This window comes from Nomascus leucogenys, chromosome 17 (genome assembly GCF_006542625.1).
Source record: "Nomascus leucogenys isolate Asia chromosome 17, Asia_NLE_v1, whole genome shotgun sequence".
Lineage (NCBI taxonomy): Eukaryota > Metazoa > Chordata > Mammalia > Primates > Hylobatidae > Nomascus > Nomascus leucogenys.
The window spans coordinates 31,282,192-31,297,065 of NC_044397.1; the positions used below are offsets into that span (position 1 = coordinate 31,282,192).

At 50.5% G+C, this 14,874-nt stretch overlaps 1 protein-coding gene across 5 annotated transcripts in view; it reads right to left on the bottom strand.

Moving 5' to 3' along the window:
• Nucleotides 1-14,874, bottom strand: part of LOC100592722 (E3 ubiquitin-protein ligase RNF216) — a 164,989-nt gene continuing 150,115 nt past the window's right edge. For all 5 annotated transcript variants that reach the window (XM_030795726.1, XM_030795730.1, XM_030795729.1 and 2 more), the window contains 2 exons: nt 1,476-1,545; nt 1-537 (listed from right to left, as the gene is read on the bottom strand). In XM_030795726.1, the coding sequence (XP_030651586.1) occupies nt 218-537; nt 1,476-1,545 (390 nt within the window). In that variant the 3' untranslated portion in view covers nt 1-217. The remainder of the gene's footprint in view (nt 538-1,475; nt 1,546-14,874) is intronic.

Sequence of the window (14,874 nt, forward strand, 5' to 3'; positions counted from 1 at the left end):
TACCATTTGGGACTTCATCTTTATTACGGATCCATCCACTCTTCCAGGAGCAGTGGCCCTTCTAGGAAAAGGGTGGGAAGAAAACCAGCCTACTCTTCAACCTGGCTTAGGATGCAATGGTACAGCCACCAGCCTTGGGGGACGGGTAGGGGAGGGTTCTCCATCCACACTCCTACCCCAAACGGGCTTTGTGCTGCTCAATGGGGATTCGGGGCCATCAGAAGCGATGTCGCGGCTGGGGGCCGAAGTGCATGGGCAGGTTGTGCTCCAGGGGCATGTGGACGGGACCGAAGTCATAGTTGACCCGCACGTTGGGCAGAGGGGGCACGTACGGGGCTGGGATAGGCCCCATGTTGAGTGGGAAGTTGTTGAACATAGGCCGCACAGGAGGCAGGGGGAAGGGGGGGTGCGCGAAGGCGTAGGGTGGCATCTGTGGCTGTGGCAGGTTCTGCGGAACGGGCCTCGGGAGGGCCTCCACCCTCTGCACCTTCTCCACAGGCTTCTCCAGCGGGGGTCCAATGCGTTTGAAGGTGTTCTCTGAAAGGGATGTGGGGATTAGTGGAGAAAAACATTAAACCAACCTCGATGGAATCTAGCCTGGGACCAGGGCAGTGACCTCTGGACACAGGAGTGGCTCCACATGCTGATCAAAGCACTAAATGTGGACACCCCCCAAATGCCACTACAAGAAACCAAGGACAAATCTGTACTTCCATCAGTGTCTTGCTCCAGTGGCACCTTGGAAGGTGGCATGTCCACCCACCCAGCCAGGCATCCTTCAGAGCCAGGGCCTTGACGGGCCACCTCAGTGACTCAGTTACTTTTTTTTTTTTTTTTTTTAAATAGACGGGGTTTTGCCATGTTGCCTGGGCTGGTCTCAAACTCCTGGGCTCAAGTGATCCACCTGCCTCGCCCTCCCGGAGTGCTGGGATTGCAGATGTGAGCCACTGCACTTAGCCTTTTCTTTCTTTCTTTTTTTTTTTTTTTTAAAGAAAAACAGATGGGGTCTTGCTATTTTGCCCAGGCTAGCCCCAACCTCCTGGGCTCAAGTGATACTCTCACCTCTGCCTCCTGAGGAGCTGGGATCGCAGATGTGTGCCAACACGCCTGGCTTCACTGCTTTTCAGCCTCGGAAGGGTCGGCTGGGCCTACTTTTCTTTAGCCAGGTGCAGCTTGTTTGATTCCTGAGCTCAAACCCACCCCTTGGGACTTCCTCACCATCAAGGAGATGCCAACACTATATTCAAGGCTTTGAAGGCCTTTCCACAGGCCTGAGATGTGGCCGCGTGGGTGGAGTCAGGTCTATAGCCACCTGAGGGGCAGCACCCCCCCTCTCCTGTGCTGGGTTGAGTGCCAGGACACCCAGCGAGGCCAGCAGGAGCCTGCATGGCCTGTGGTCCTCTGCTCCCTTGGCAGTGCTGTGCTGCAGGGCGGGGCTGCTGCTCTGTCATGGGGGCCTGGGGAGGGGCACTTGCCTCCATTCTTTCTTTTCTGTTCCTCTTCAGCCTCCTTCTGGATTTCCTCAATAAGCTTCTCATCATCTTCCTAAAACGCAAGCAATGAGAAGGATGAACCTGTAGCTTCATGCAGTGCTGAGGCCCTGTGGGACAGTGGGGAGGCCGCCTGTTGCTGGTGGCCGTGGAACAAGCCCGAAGCCTGCTGCTGGCCAGTGGGGCCTGGGCTGCACACCGTTCCTTCTTATTTCCCTGAAGGCCTCCTTCCTTCATCAGCCTGATGGCGTTCCACAAGGAAGCCATCCACAAGGCTGGGCAGAGGGGTCTGTGCATGGCAGGCAGCTGTCTGGTGAGGTGGGGGGATGGAGGGCCTCCATGCACTGAGCTGCGTACAAGTGGTGGATATGAGAAGGGTTTGGAGAGGGCTGGGTCTGAGTGGGCAGAGCCCAAAAAGTTTCAGCTCCCAAGTCCACAAGCACTGGGCATGGCAGCCTGTCTGCAGAGCCTGAAGAAGTCTTGCAGATGTCCTCAACTGAGATGGACAAATGTCCAGTCAGGCCCTGCCTAGCCCCCAAGGCTGGCCTTGGCTCCTGGGCCAGGCCTCAGGGAGAGGAGGAAGGTGCGACAGTGAAGATGGTCCCCCTTGGACCTTGCCGTCTCTTCTCCCAAACCCCATGCTTGGTAGGCCCGAAATAACAAACACAATTCACACTTGGGTTATCCAAGCCTCAGACAGGAACCGAAGAGGCACTGTGAGTGCAGGCAGATGTGGGATGTGCTGGGAAACTCAGGGGCCACGCTGGGCAAGCCCCAGAGGTTGGGTTTTTGCCACATGCAGCTCCCACACCCCCACCTGCCAGCAGACACCACGGTGGGAGGACTGGGCTGCTGCCTCAGGACAGACCACCCGTGATGCCTGCTTCATGAGTGGCACTGACCTGAACCCCCCTCCTCAGTGACCCACAAAGCAGCTTTTCTGTTTGTGTGACTGAAGGAAGACTAAGCTGGCTGCAGGGCCAAGGGGCTGAGGTGTGGGCCTGAGAGGGCTGAGGCTAACAAGCAGCAGAGTGGGAACACCGTGGCAAACCCCAAACACACCAACTGCCGGCTCAGCACGCAGGAAAGAGAGAGTTGTCTATAGGAGGGCTCAGTTCCCTGAGGTCCTCCAGGAGTTGAGAGCAGCCGAGCTGGGGAGAAGGATGGGGAGGGATGGTGGTCCCCGATATCGTGAGAGGATTAGCAAGTCCCAACAATGCAAGCAGTCTAATGAAAGCACATTTATTTTCCTAGACACGGCGTCAGAGCCTAACCATCTGGCCAATTTCTTTGCTGTGGGTTGGAATATTAATAATGATCACTTTGGATTTTTTCATGCCGATCTGATGACACCCAGAGCAGCAACTGGAAGGAATACAATCCTTGGCCCAGCAGAAGACGGGCAGCCCCATCGAGGGCTAAGCAACGGACAGTTTGCAGGTTTACTTACTCGGTTATTAATGTCACAGCCAAGACAGAAATGAGTGATTTCTCCACACAATTGTTTGTGAACCCCAAGGATTCTGGAGTTAGGAATTTCCTTCACTAAACGTGCACTGAATGCCTACTCTGTGCTAGACACTGTTCTAAGTTTACTGGTTAAACTTCAGATCAACAATGAAACAGAAAGGCAGATGGACTGAGTAAGTAATTAGATAACACATTCCCTTGGTTTGGCAGATGAAAGATTCTTAGAATAGAGTCCCCGGAGACTGGTTCTGTCTGCAGCAGTGGATGACACTATTAAATTCTCCTACATTCTCTAGGCCTCAGATGCCAAGTGATGGGTTTGGACTAAAAGGTCTCATAAGCTTCTTTCCAACTCTGACACTTGGGCATTCTTAAGATACTCAAGTCTGTTTTCAGCAGAAGCAGCCTCCTTGCTGCTGCCTGGCCAGGTGTTCTGAGTAAGGCATGGAGAGAGCAGAGGTGACAAAGTCCCCATCATGCATTTCAAGAGTTGCAAAGTGCCCAAGCACACTACAGAATCCTATGTCTGGAAGGAATCCTGAGGGAGCTGTCTCTCTCCGGGGTTAACACATAAGAATTCTCTATCAAAACCCTGAGATGAGGTCATCTAGCCTCTTTATGAACACTCCACAAGGGGGAACTTACTACCCTCAACATAATCACTAAGTGAGTCAACATGAAGGGCTCCAGTAACTCAAGAGGGTTGGGTGGGCAGTTTGAAGGCCTCCATGTGAATATCAAGATAGATTCTATCAACTCTCTAGACTGGGAGCTGGCAAGCCTCTTCATTTTGGAGCCAGTGGCAGGCCTAAGAAAAAAGATTAAAAAAAAAAAAGAAAAAAAGAAACGAACCAAAAAACCCCAACAAATTAAGGGAAGTGATCCAGAAAACTGGTGGGAGGATCACCTGGGCCCAGGAGTTTGAGACCAGCCTGGGCAACAAAGTGAGATCCCATTTCTACAAAAAATACAAAAATTAGCCAGGCATGGTGGTTTGAGCCTGTAGTACCAGCTACTCGGCAGGCTGAGGCAGGAGAATCACTTGAACCTGGGACGTGGAGGTTGCAGTGAGCCGAGATCGCGCCACTGCACTATAGCCTGGCGACGGAGGGAGACTGTCTTAAAAAAAAAAAAAAAAAAAGACTAACCACTAACCCCCTTTTTTTCCTCAGACTCTCCCCTGATAAAACATGAGGGACGAGAGGCTCTCTTTTGGGGAGAAGAGCTCTGGCCCCCTGTGGCACTGCTGAGGCTGAGAGCATGCAGGCCACTGCCTGATTTTTATCACTAAGCTTCTGTGATAAATCCCAGTGCTCCTGAATAAATCCTATTTCAGAACTCCCTCAGGAGGGTCTGAGGCACCTGCACAGGAGCACAAGCCCGGGTTTCTGATACACATCGGCTGGGTCTGGAGGACAGTGCAGATAGAACCTTCCCAGCCTGCCATTCAGAGTTCTTCCTGGAGAGGAAGAGGGAGCCTCAGAGTCCCAAGGAAATAAAAGTGTCGCATCCTCACCCTCTGAAGACAGCCACCCCGGAGCCTTTCTTCCGATCCCTCCCTCTGCTCTGATCACTCTCCTGATTGGCAAGTGGAACAAGACCATTTGCCCTTGAGTCCTGTCTTGGGAGTCAAACCCTTAAGAGTCTAAAGACAGTCTGGTTTGTATTTCACCCAAAATGATGGCACTCAGCTACAATGACCTACAATTTTATCATAAATCATGAGCCAACTGTCAGTTATACCTAGATATGGGTTAGGTGTTTCAGATTTCAACTGTCTCCAACTGGCTAGAGTCACAGGACACTGTGCTTAGTACAGTAACTTTAATAAAACTTAAAGTTTTTTTCTTTTTTAAAATAAAAAAATTACACTTTTAGCTAATATGTTAGACTCTAAGGGGAAGATTTCTTTCCTTTTCTTTGAGACAGTGTCTTGCTCTGCTGTCCAGGCTGGGGTGCAGTGGCAACATCTTGGCTCACTGCAGCCTTCACCTCCTGGGCTCAAGAGATCCTCCTGCCTTAGCCTCTTGGTAGCTCAGACTACAGGCGCCCACTACCACATCCAACTTTTTTTTTTTTTTTTTTTTTTGTAGAAATGGGGTTTCACCATGTTGCTCAGGCTAGTCTTGAACTCCTGGGCTCAAGCGATGCACCCAACCTTGGTCTCCCCAAAATGTTGGGATTACAGGCATGAGCCATCACACCCAGTTGGAAGATTTCTTTCTTAATTTGGGGTGGAAGTTCCTTCCACAATCAGTTTCTCTGAAGCATTTGAAATTCCTCAAGAGTGAAGACAGGCCAGGTGCAGTTGGCTCATGCCTGTAATCCCAGCACTTTGGGAGTTCGAGGTGGGTGGATGACTTGAGGCCAGGATGACTAGAGACCAATGTGGCTAACACGGCAAAACCCCATCTCTACTAAAAATACAAAAAATTAGCCAGGTGTGGTGGTGTGTGCTTGTAATCCCAGCTACTCTGGAAGCTGAGGCAGAATTGCCTGAAGCTGCAGGTGGAGGTTGCAGTGAGCAGAGATGGCGCCACTGCACTCCAGCCTGGGGAAAAGAGCCAGACTCTGTCTCAAAAAAAAAAAAAAAAAAAAAGTGAAGACAATTCCAGTGCTTTGGGAGGCTGAGGCAGCAGGATCGCTTGAGGCTAGGATTTTCAGACCAGCAAGGGCAGCACAGTGAGAACCCAGCTCTACAAAATTTTAAAAATTAGCCAGGTGTGGCTATTGGGGGGCTATTTGGGGGGCTGAGGTGGGAGGATCACTTGAGCCCAGGAGGTTGAGGCCGCAGTGAGCTATGATTGTGCCATTGTACTCCAGCCTGGGCAACAGGGGAAGATCCTGTCTCAGAAAAAAAAAAGGGGGAAGATAACTGAATTGTTAACTTAAAAATGGCAAATTTTATCTTTTTTTTTTTTTTTTTTTTTTTTTTTTTGAGATGGAGTTTCACTCTTGTTGCCCAGGCTGGAGTGCAATGGCACGATCTCGGCTCACCACAACCTCCACCTCCTAGGTTCAAGCGATTCTCCTGCCTCAGCCTCCCTAGTAGCTGGGATTATAGGCATATGCCACCACGCCTGGCTAATTTTGTATTTTTAGTAGAGACGGTGTTTCTCCATGTTGGTCAGGCTGGTCTCGAACTCCCGACCTCAGGTGATCCGCCCGCCTCGGCCTCCCAAAGTGCTGGGATTATAGGCGTGAGTCACCGCGCCCGGCCTTAAAATGGCAAATTTTATCTTATGCTTCACCACATTAAAAAGAGGCAGGGGCCAGAAGCGGTGGGTCACGCCTGTAATCCCAGCACTTTGGGAGGCCGAGGCAGGCGGATCACGAGGTCAGGAGTTTGAGACTGGCCTGGCCAATATGGTGAAACCTTGTCTCTACTAAAAATACAAAAATTGGCCGGGCGCGGTGGCTCAAGCCTGTAATCCTAGCACTTTGGGAGGCTGAGGTGGGCGGATCACGAGGTCAGGAGTTCGAGACCATCCTGGCCAACATAGTGAAACTCTGTCTCTACTAAAAAAAAAAAAAAAAAAAAAAAAAAAAAACAGCAGGGCGTGGTGGTGGGCGCCTGTAGTCCCAGCTACTCCGGAGGCTGAGGCAGGAGAATGGCATGAACCCGGGAGGCGGAGCTTGCAGTGAGCCAAGATGGTGCCACTGCACTCCAGCCTGGGGGACAGAGCCAGACTCTGTCTCAAAAAAAAAAAAAATAAATAAATAAATAAAAATAAATAAATAAATAAATAATAAAAATACAAAAATTAGCTGGGCGCAGTGGCAGGCATCTGTAATCTCAACTACTCGGGAGGCTGAGGCAGGAGAATCACTTGAACCTGCGAGGCGGAGGCTGCAGTTAGCCAAGATGGTGCCACTGCACTCCAGCCTGGGTGACAGAGCAAGACTCTGTCTCAAAAAAAAAAAAAAAAAGAGGGAGGGAGGGTTTAGGATTGATTTTGAGGTTAAACATGAGGCCTAGTCCCTCATCAGATACTTCCTGGACTTGGGCTAAGTGACAGATGGGGTACTGAGTCCTTTCTGGAGTAAAGTCCCTCAGGAAACATTCCAGGCATACGAGCATCACCATCCTGTGAAGAGGACACTTGGAAAAAGGCCACGCTGCAAATCTAGGACACACCTAGGCTGCTGGGAGAGGGGAAAAATAGAAGGAAAGAGGATGAGGAGGAGCCGGGGGCTGAGCTGGATTGCAGCACAACTGTCCTGCCCTCTCTGGAGCTGAGTCACAAACAGGAAACCCTGGAGGTAGAGCTGCCTGGATGGCAGGGTGAACTCATTTTAAAGCAGTGCTGGCTTCTTCAAGAGAGGCCGCTGGCGTCACAGGAAGAACTACAACTCTGGGGCTCCAGACCTGGCTTGAGTGCATATGTAGCTCTACCCCCACTACCTAACCTGGAACCCACTCCTTTCCAAAACAGGTTAGGGTGAGAAGCCAATTATCTCTTACATTTTTTTTTTTTTTTTTTTCTCGAGACAGGGTCTTGCTCAGCCCAGGGTGGAGTGCAACGGCGTGATTATAGCTCACTGCAGCCTTGAACTCCCGGGCTCAAGTGATCTTCTCACCTCAGGCTCCCCGAGTAGGTGGGACTACAGGTGTGTATCACCATGCCCAGCTAATTTTTAATTTTTCTTATAGAGACGGTGGCGGAGGGGGAGTTCTCACTGTGTTGCCCAGGCAGGTCTTGAACTCCTGAGCTCAGGCAATTCACCCACCTCCGCCTCCCAAAGTGTAGGGATTACAGGTGTGAACCACCGCACCTGGTCTGATCACTCTTATAAAGTGCCAAGCACAGTGACAACAACAGTATTTAACATGCACTGAGAGATTACTATGCACCAGCCCCTGTCTACACACCTCACATGGACCTTAATTTCACCACAGCTCCCTGAGTCAGGCATTATGAACTGATTACCACGTTGCAGATGAGGAAACCCTGGCACAGCGAGGTTGCGACCCAGGCAGTCTAGTCTCAAAGCCTGAGCTGTTAACCACATAAACCCCCGGGTTTCTGAATCGGAACTTCTGGCAAACCTGACTGGGGGCCTGAGAACACCGCTGTCGGGCTGGGGAGCGTGTGTCAGAGGCAACTGTTCTAAGTTGTGCTTTATTCTAGAAAGAGTGCAGAAACACAAGAGGGTTCCTTCTGAGAAGGGCAGAATTCTGAAACCTCCTTTCTCCCCTTACAAGACATAATAGGGCAAAACAAAATAAAACACTTCTACTCAAGGAAACAAACAGCCAAAAAGCAGAGCAAGGGGCTATGTGTGTTTTGGAAATTTTTAGGGAACAATCCTCCTTTTCTCAGGCTCAGCTTACCCAGAAGTGCATGTGCCATCCCCTGAAACAGCCCACTTGTTGGCCTCTGGTCCCTGGCACTTGGCCTTTGGAATGAAAGCCAGTAGATTCCTCTTGCCCAGAGTGGGAGTGGGGAGCTTGGGAAAGCTCATAACCCTCATCTCTTGATCCAGAATCTAAGCTGCACATGGGGGCCCAGCACTGAGGTGAGAGGCTGTAGTGCCTCCCTGGGTCACTGGTCTCCAGTGGCCTCTGACCAGGTGCTGTTCTCAGCTCACTGGTTTTGGTCCATCTCAAAGGCGGAAGCGAATGCTTCAAGATTTCCTTGCCTGACATGTTTTCTCCTGACGCTGCCAAGTTACTTGAATCCCATGGGGGTCCCATGAAATTTTCGCTTTCTGTCCTCTTCTTGTCACAAAAAACTCAGGGATTTGGTTCTCATCAACATAAAAAAAAATGCCACTATTTCTTTTCCTTATACATACTGATTAAAACAATCATGGGAAATGTTGAACAAAACAATACAGCTAAAATCAGCCATAATTCCTCACCAGAGATCAATCCTGGGAACATTCTGATATCTTTTCCATTGGCTGCTTTTATATCCACACTTCACTGTCAAGCCCACTCAGATTCCATTGTAGAAGGTCACACTCTGCCCCCACGAGGTCCTGCTGCCTTGAACGGATTGCTTAGTTCACACCCCCTTCTCCACGCCATGGGAGGCTGGCAAGGATTTCATAAGAGGACCCTGAGGCTCAGAAGATGCAGAGAGTGGCTGGACCACCAAGGTGGGCAGTGTGCTGAGGCCAGGGCAGGAGGTCTGAACTTGTAGGTTCCAAGGATGGCCAGCAGTTCTCAACTCTGCATGGCTCAGGCTGGGTTGCTGGGATCACCCTGGACAGGGGTCTATAGAGGTTCACCTGAACCTATTTGAGATCTGAGTTCCTGTTCATGCCGTTTGCCCTGGCCAGTGGGGGCAGGAAGGGCTGCTGGCTGCGTCTGTAGTTGCTGCCACAGATCCCATGACAGACCATGGTGCAGCCCCTCGAGGGCTGCAGTCTCTGTGCCTCATCCTTGGTTTCTGGCACAGAACTTAAGAAGGACCCAGCTGGCCTGAATGAGTTCTCTGTCTGCTCTCCTTCTGGCCCCTCCTAATCCCAGTGAAAACTTTCAAAGGAATCTTCAGCACAGCTCCTTTCTGATGAGCAAGGCCAGGCTGAGGTGAGAGGGAGTGGATGCTGATCAGTGACCAAGGTGTCCCTGGATCAGCAAGGGCTCAAAAGAACAAGCGTAATGATGCGTCAGGTCAGGGTAGAAGTGAGCCCTCCAATCACCTGATGTCAGGAGTTCGAGACCAGCCTGGCCAACATGGCGAAACCCCATCTCTACTAAAAATACAAAAATTAGCCAGGCGTGGTGGTGGGTGCCTGTATAATTCCAGCTACTTGGGAGGCTGAGGCAGCAGAATCGCTTGAACCCGGGAGACACAGGTTGCAGTGAGCCAAGATTATGCCACTGCATTCCAGCCTGGGCGACAAGAGCAAAACTCTATCTCCAAAAAACAAAACGAAGCCCTCCAGTGCCCCATCGCTACTCCAGAAGGTATACCTATGGACCACAGTGGGATCCAATGAGTACCATGACGAAGCACGTGAATGGCACCACAGTGGGCAGTGCACCCCAAATGCAGTGTCAAGGACAAAGGGTCAAAGCAGGGAGTGAAACGGGAGTCTCACCCACCGAGCAGAACTGGAAGAGCACTTTCTTTTTTTTTTTTTTGAGACACAGTCGTGCTCTATCGCCCAGGCTGGAGCGCAGTGGCGCGTGATCTCTGCTCACTGCAACCTCCGCCTCCCAGGTTCAAGCGATTCTCCTGCCTCAGCCTCCCAAGTAGCTGGGAGTACAGGCGTCCGCCCCACACCCAGCTAATTTTTGTAGTTTTAGTAGGGACGGGGTTTCACCATATTGGCCAGGCTGGTCTCGAACTCCTGAGCTTGTGATCTGCCCGCCTTGGCCTCCCAAAGTGCTGGGATTACAGGTGTGAGCCATCGCGCCCAGCTGGAAGAGCACTTTAAAAAAAGAAGTAAGGCCGGGTGTGGTGGCTCATGCCTGTAATCCCAGCAATTTGGGAGGCCTAGGCAGGTGGATCATTTGAGGTCAGGAGTTCGAGACCAGTCTGATCAACACGGTGAAACCCCGTCTCTACTAAAATATGAAAATTAGCTGGGCCTGGTAGTGTGCAGCTGTAATCCCAGCTACTCAGGAGGCTGAGGCAGGAGAATCACTTGAACCCAGTAGGTTCAGGCTGCAGTGAGCCGAGATCAGATCACTGCACTCCAGCCTGGGCGACAGAGGGAGACTCCCTCTCAAAAAAAGAAAAAAAAAAGAAAAGAAATAAGCGGATTGCATTTTAACAGGGAGGGAGGGAGATTTGTTTCCTTTCTTTGAATTCCTTTGAGCTCAGCAGGGCACAGAAAGAACTAAGCCCAACACAGAAGACTCTGGCTTGCTGCCTGCTGCATGCAGGTAGGGTGGGTGGGGAGGGGAGGAAGCCACAGCAAGAGTTTGGGGGGATGGCAAGGACCCAGCCTCTCCAGAAACGTGCTGCAGTTGAAGGCGGGAAGTGAGGTAGAATTTACCAGAGAGGTTTTAATTAAGAAGAGAGAAACAAAACATACACAAAAATCCTCCCTTAGCTTGTCCCTCAACAACTAAGCCCCAGAGTTCTGTCCACGCAGCAGGGTATAGACAGGAGAAAATGAAGAAGGAGAAACTATGAGTGATTAAAAAGGGGAAAAGACTCAATTTGTTTTCACAAATCAGATATGAACAGTAATCACCAGCCACAGGCTGACTGTTCCCAAAATAACTGAGCGCTTGGCACAAAACTATTCTTGCCAAAGCCTTTACGGTCCTTTTGAGCCTGTTTTCTCAACACTTCTGGTCACCAGGGCTGGCTGTCCACGTGCCTGCTGGCCAGCCTCCTGTGACCATGGGGGAAGAATGGGTGGCTTTTCTTCTTCGTTGCACTTTTCCTCCCCTTAGAAAGGTGATTGGGAATTGCAAGTCGACTGCTGCTTCCCCTCTGAGATTCTGGGGGTGGGTTGGGGCTGGGATCCAGGTCATGTGTGGCCACAGCTGTTGTTAATAAACTTGCAATGATTTCATGAAAGGCTTCCAAAGAGCTTAAGATTTAGTTTCAAATTATTCCCAGATCAGCCACAGATCGCCTGAGCAACGGCGGACCCTTAGCCCCCACCCCTTGCTGTCCCCAGCAACAGGAAGTTGGGGGAGGGAGCAGCAGAGCTTGGAGCGGCACATGCTTCGCAGCTGTGGCCGGGAAGGGCAGGGAGGCAGGACAGTGTGCTGGGGAGGAGCAGAGACTTCACTGGCTCAGGGCTGGCCCTGGCTTCTGCAGCCACCTCCTCAGGTCAGAGAGGCCCAGCACCCAAATACCACTATCTGGAGCACTTCCCCCACAAGGACCTGGAGATGGGGGCAGAATGTGGCCATGTTTTGAGTCCCATCAGGGTCAAGTGCTCACCCAGGGGCCTGCTGGGATCTGCTGAAGACATGTAGCAATAAGCACTAACAGGCCGTGTGTACTGGACTGGGCTGCCCTGCTTGGGAAAGCCCTCAGTGCCATTGAAACCCTGTCTGGGACACTGTTGGGGTGGCGAAACTGCCAGGGCCCCTTTCTACTATTTGCAGCTTCATTCATCAGTGGGGAAAGAGTCTGGCCAGGTCCCCACCCCTCTGCAAGGCCTACCTGGTTCATGGGGCTCAGGGACCCTATGGGCACCTAACGACCATGTATTTGTGGCAGGAGCCAGACATTGGTCAGAAGGCCTGGGCTCACATCCTGGTTTCACCAAGCTAGGGATCCTGGGCTAGTGACCTACACATCATCTCCCTCATCTGCAAAATAGGAAAGCCGTGCCTCCCGGCCCCATGCAGTAAAAATCACACTGCATAGCATGCTCACATGGTGTTGGCTGTGTGGCTATTAAGAGGAGGATGAAGAAACCGAGGTCAGTTTTGATGGCAGATCAATGATCACACCCACCCACTAACTTCATTTTTTTTTTTTTTTAACACACAATGATATTTATGACAGTGATGAGAAATAACAAGCCAAGGCCAGCTGTGGAAGCTGGGTGATGGGACAACCTGGGAGCTCACTTTATTCTTTTGTAGAATAAATTTTGAAGGTTAAGGAAAAAATTCTGAAGCCAAAAATCAGTTTCCAACCTAAAAGTCTAAAATACCTTTCCTTACCAGGTTTCTGCGTTTCCTCATCAATCCTCCCTTTCACAGCCTTCCTCCCTAATTCCGACAACATCATGTCCTTTCCTCCGCCACTTAAGTCAGGGTCCCAAAGGTCCCCAGGACTTTCTGCATGCCTCACCCACTAGGGAGATGCTGCGCTGGCCTGAGGGGAGAAGGGAGGCCTGGGAACACGCCGAGGACAAATGACCCGGGTGGAAACCCAGGCTACCATTTACTGGCCACAGTCTTTTTTTTTTTTTTGAGGCGGAGTCTCGCTCAGGCTGGAGTGCAGTGGCGCAATCTCTGCTCACTGCAAGCTCCGCCTCCCGGGTTCACGCCATTCTCCTGTCTCAGCCTCTCCGAGTAGCTGGGACTACAGGCGCCCGCCACCACGCCCGGCTAATTTTTTGTGTGTTTTTAGTAGAGACGGGGTTTCACCGTGGTCTCGATCTCCTGACCTCGTGATCCGCCCGCCTCGGCCTCCCAAAGTGCTGGGATTACAAGCGTGAGCCACCGCGCCCGGCAACAGTCTTAAGCAAGTAAAACTAGGATGATACATCTGCCTTCGAGCACTGCTACAGAACTGAATGTATTAACATCCATAAATGCTCAGTCCATTGCTGGTTTGGAAAAATGAGTGTCTCTTAACCAAATGGCTAGGCGATAATTGTACCAAATTAAACTGGCTGTAAAAGCCCTAGGGTTTTATTTGAACTGGACAGGCTTCAAACTCTTACATTCAAAAGACAAAGACATTGTAGAAAACAATTCCCTGTAGCTTCTCGTAGCCAAAACCCAAGACAAACACGGACTTTGTTTTGTATTGAAAGAGAACATGCTGTCTTGAGTTTTGCCATACTTGAATCCAGACTGCCAGGTGCCTGTTCCTCTCACAATTTGCTCCCCACCTCAGCTACCACTCCTGTGGCCACGCAAGGCCCAGTCAGTATATTCACGTTCAGTAAAGTTCCAGGATCACTCTTCCCCTACTGCAAAATAACGTCTGTTCACTTATGTGTCAAGAGCTGGCTTTCCACTCTGCTCCCTAATCCAGAAAACTGTGGTTTGCTGTGACTGTTCGCTTCTGGTTTTTTGCTTCCTAAAGAAGACATCTTCTTTATAAGACTCTTAGTTGAATGCTTTCGGCTTCATTTTGGTAACTAACAGAGAAACAAAGTTGCTGTTCACCACTTGAGCTCTTACTGTGGAGTGGTAGTTCAGGTTCCCAAGCAATCCCTAGTCATTAAGGATGAAAACTCAACTTCTCTCCAAAACTATGACGGGACAACTCCCTCGCTGACAAATAAGAGATTCTTCCTGGCCCCGCTGGTTAATTAAGCCAGAGAACAGGCTTGTGTGACAGTGCATGCTTTGTTTCACTGAACTTCTGAATGGCTTTGTGTTCTCAGAAGCCCCAACAGATGCTGGGTTGGAATTCGATCAGTCTCCTGGTGAGAATCAAGGAAACGGGGCTGATCGCTGTTTTGATGGGAAAGGGACAAATGGAACAGAATCTCCGGCTGTGGCTCTCAGAGGAAATTGAAGGGATTTGTATTTGCCTGACCTTCCTTTCGAACTTTATTTTGAGCAAATCTAGAACCTTTCTCAGGTTAGAAGATGACGATCCAACAAGAAAACAATAAGGCAGTGCATGCTATGGCACCCAAACAAGGAAAAAGCACACAAGAAACCCACACCATCAATCCTAGGCATGGGGAGCAAAGGGAGGAGGCAGCAGAAGACACAGAACAAGGAGGAGAAGAAAGAAAAAAGCGCTGAGAATAGGCCAGACTGTTAACAACCACCCTCACGCTAACTCCCACTCTGCCCTTTGTCTCTAGAGATGAAATGCCGCCTGTGGAGCTCTTCATAGCTCCAGCTGAAAAAAAAAGAATCTATTTTTTCAAGATTCACGAAGTTCCTAGAGATGGTTGCCTCCCACTGTGCTAGCTGCCAGGGGGCTGAGGAGGTGAGTCAGCAGAAGGGCTGTGCCTGGGAATGTCTGTCACAAAGAGGCACGGCCTGCCTGGTGAGCACTTCCCACCATGGGCTGCACCTCCCGATCACCCAGCAAAAGAAGAATGACTCGGGCTTGGCTTTCTATGTACAAAAAGCCTCCCTTTCTTCCACACATCTCCTCAGTGACAGGAGGGCAGGCTAGCTAAGGGTTTCACTGGGTCACAAGCTTTGTAATCTGAGTGATTTTTAGGGGTCCCTTATCCCAGCTTCCCACCCAATGAGGAGCTTGTTCCGTGATAGAACATTCCTGAAATAGAGAACACCTGGTTACCACAGAGGACTCACACCTTTTCAAAACCATGAGTACCT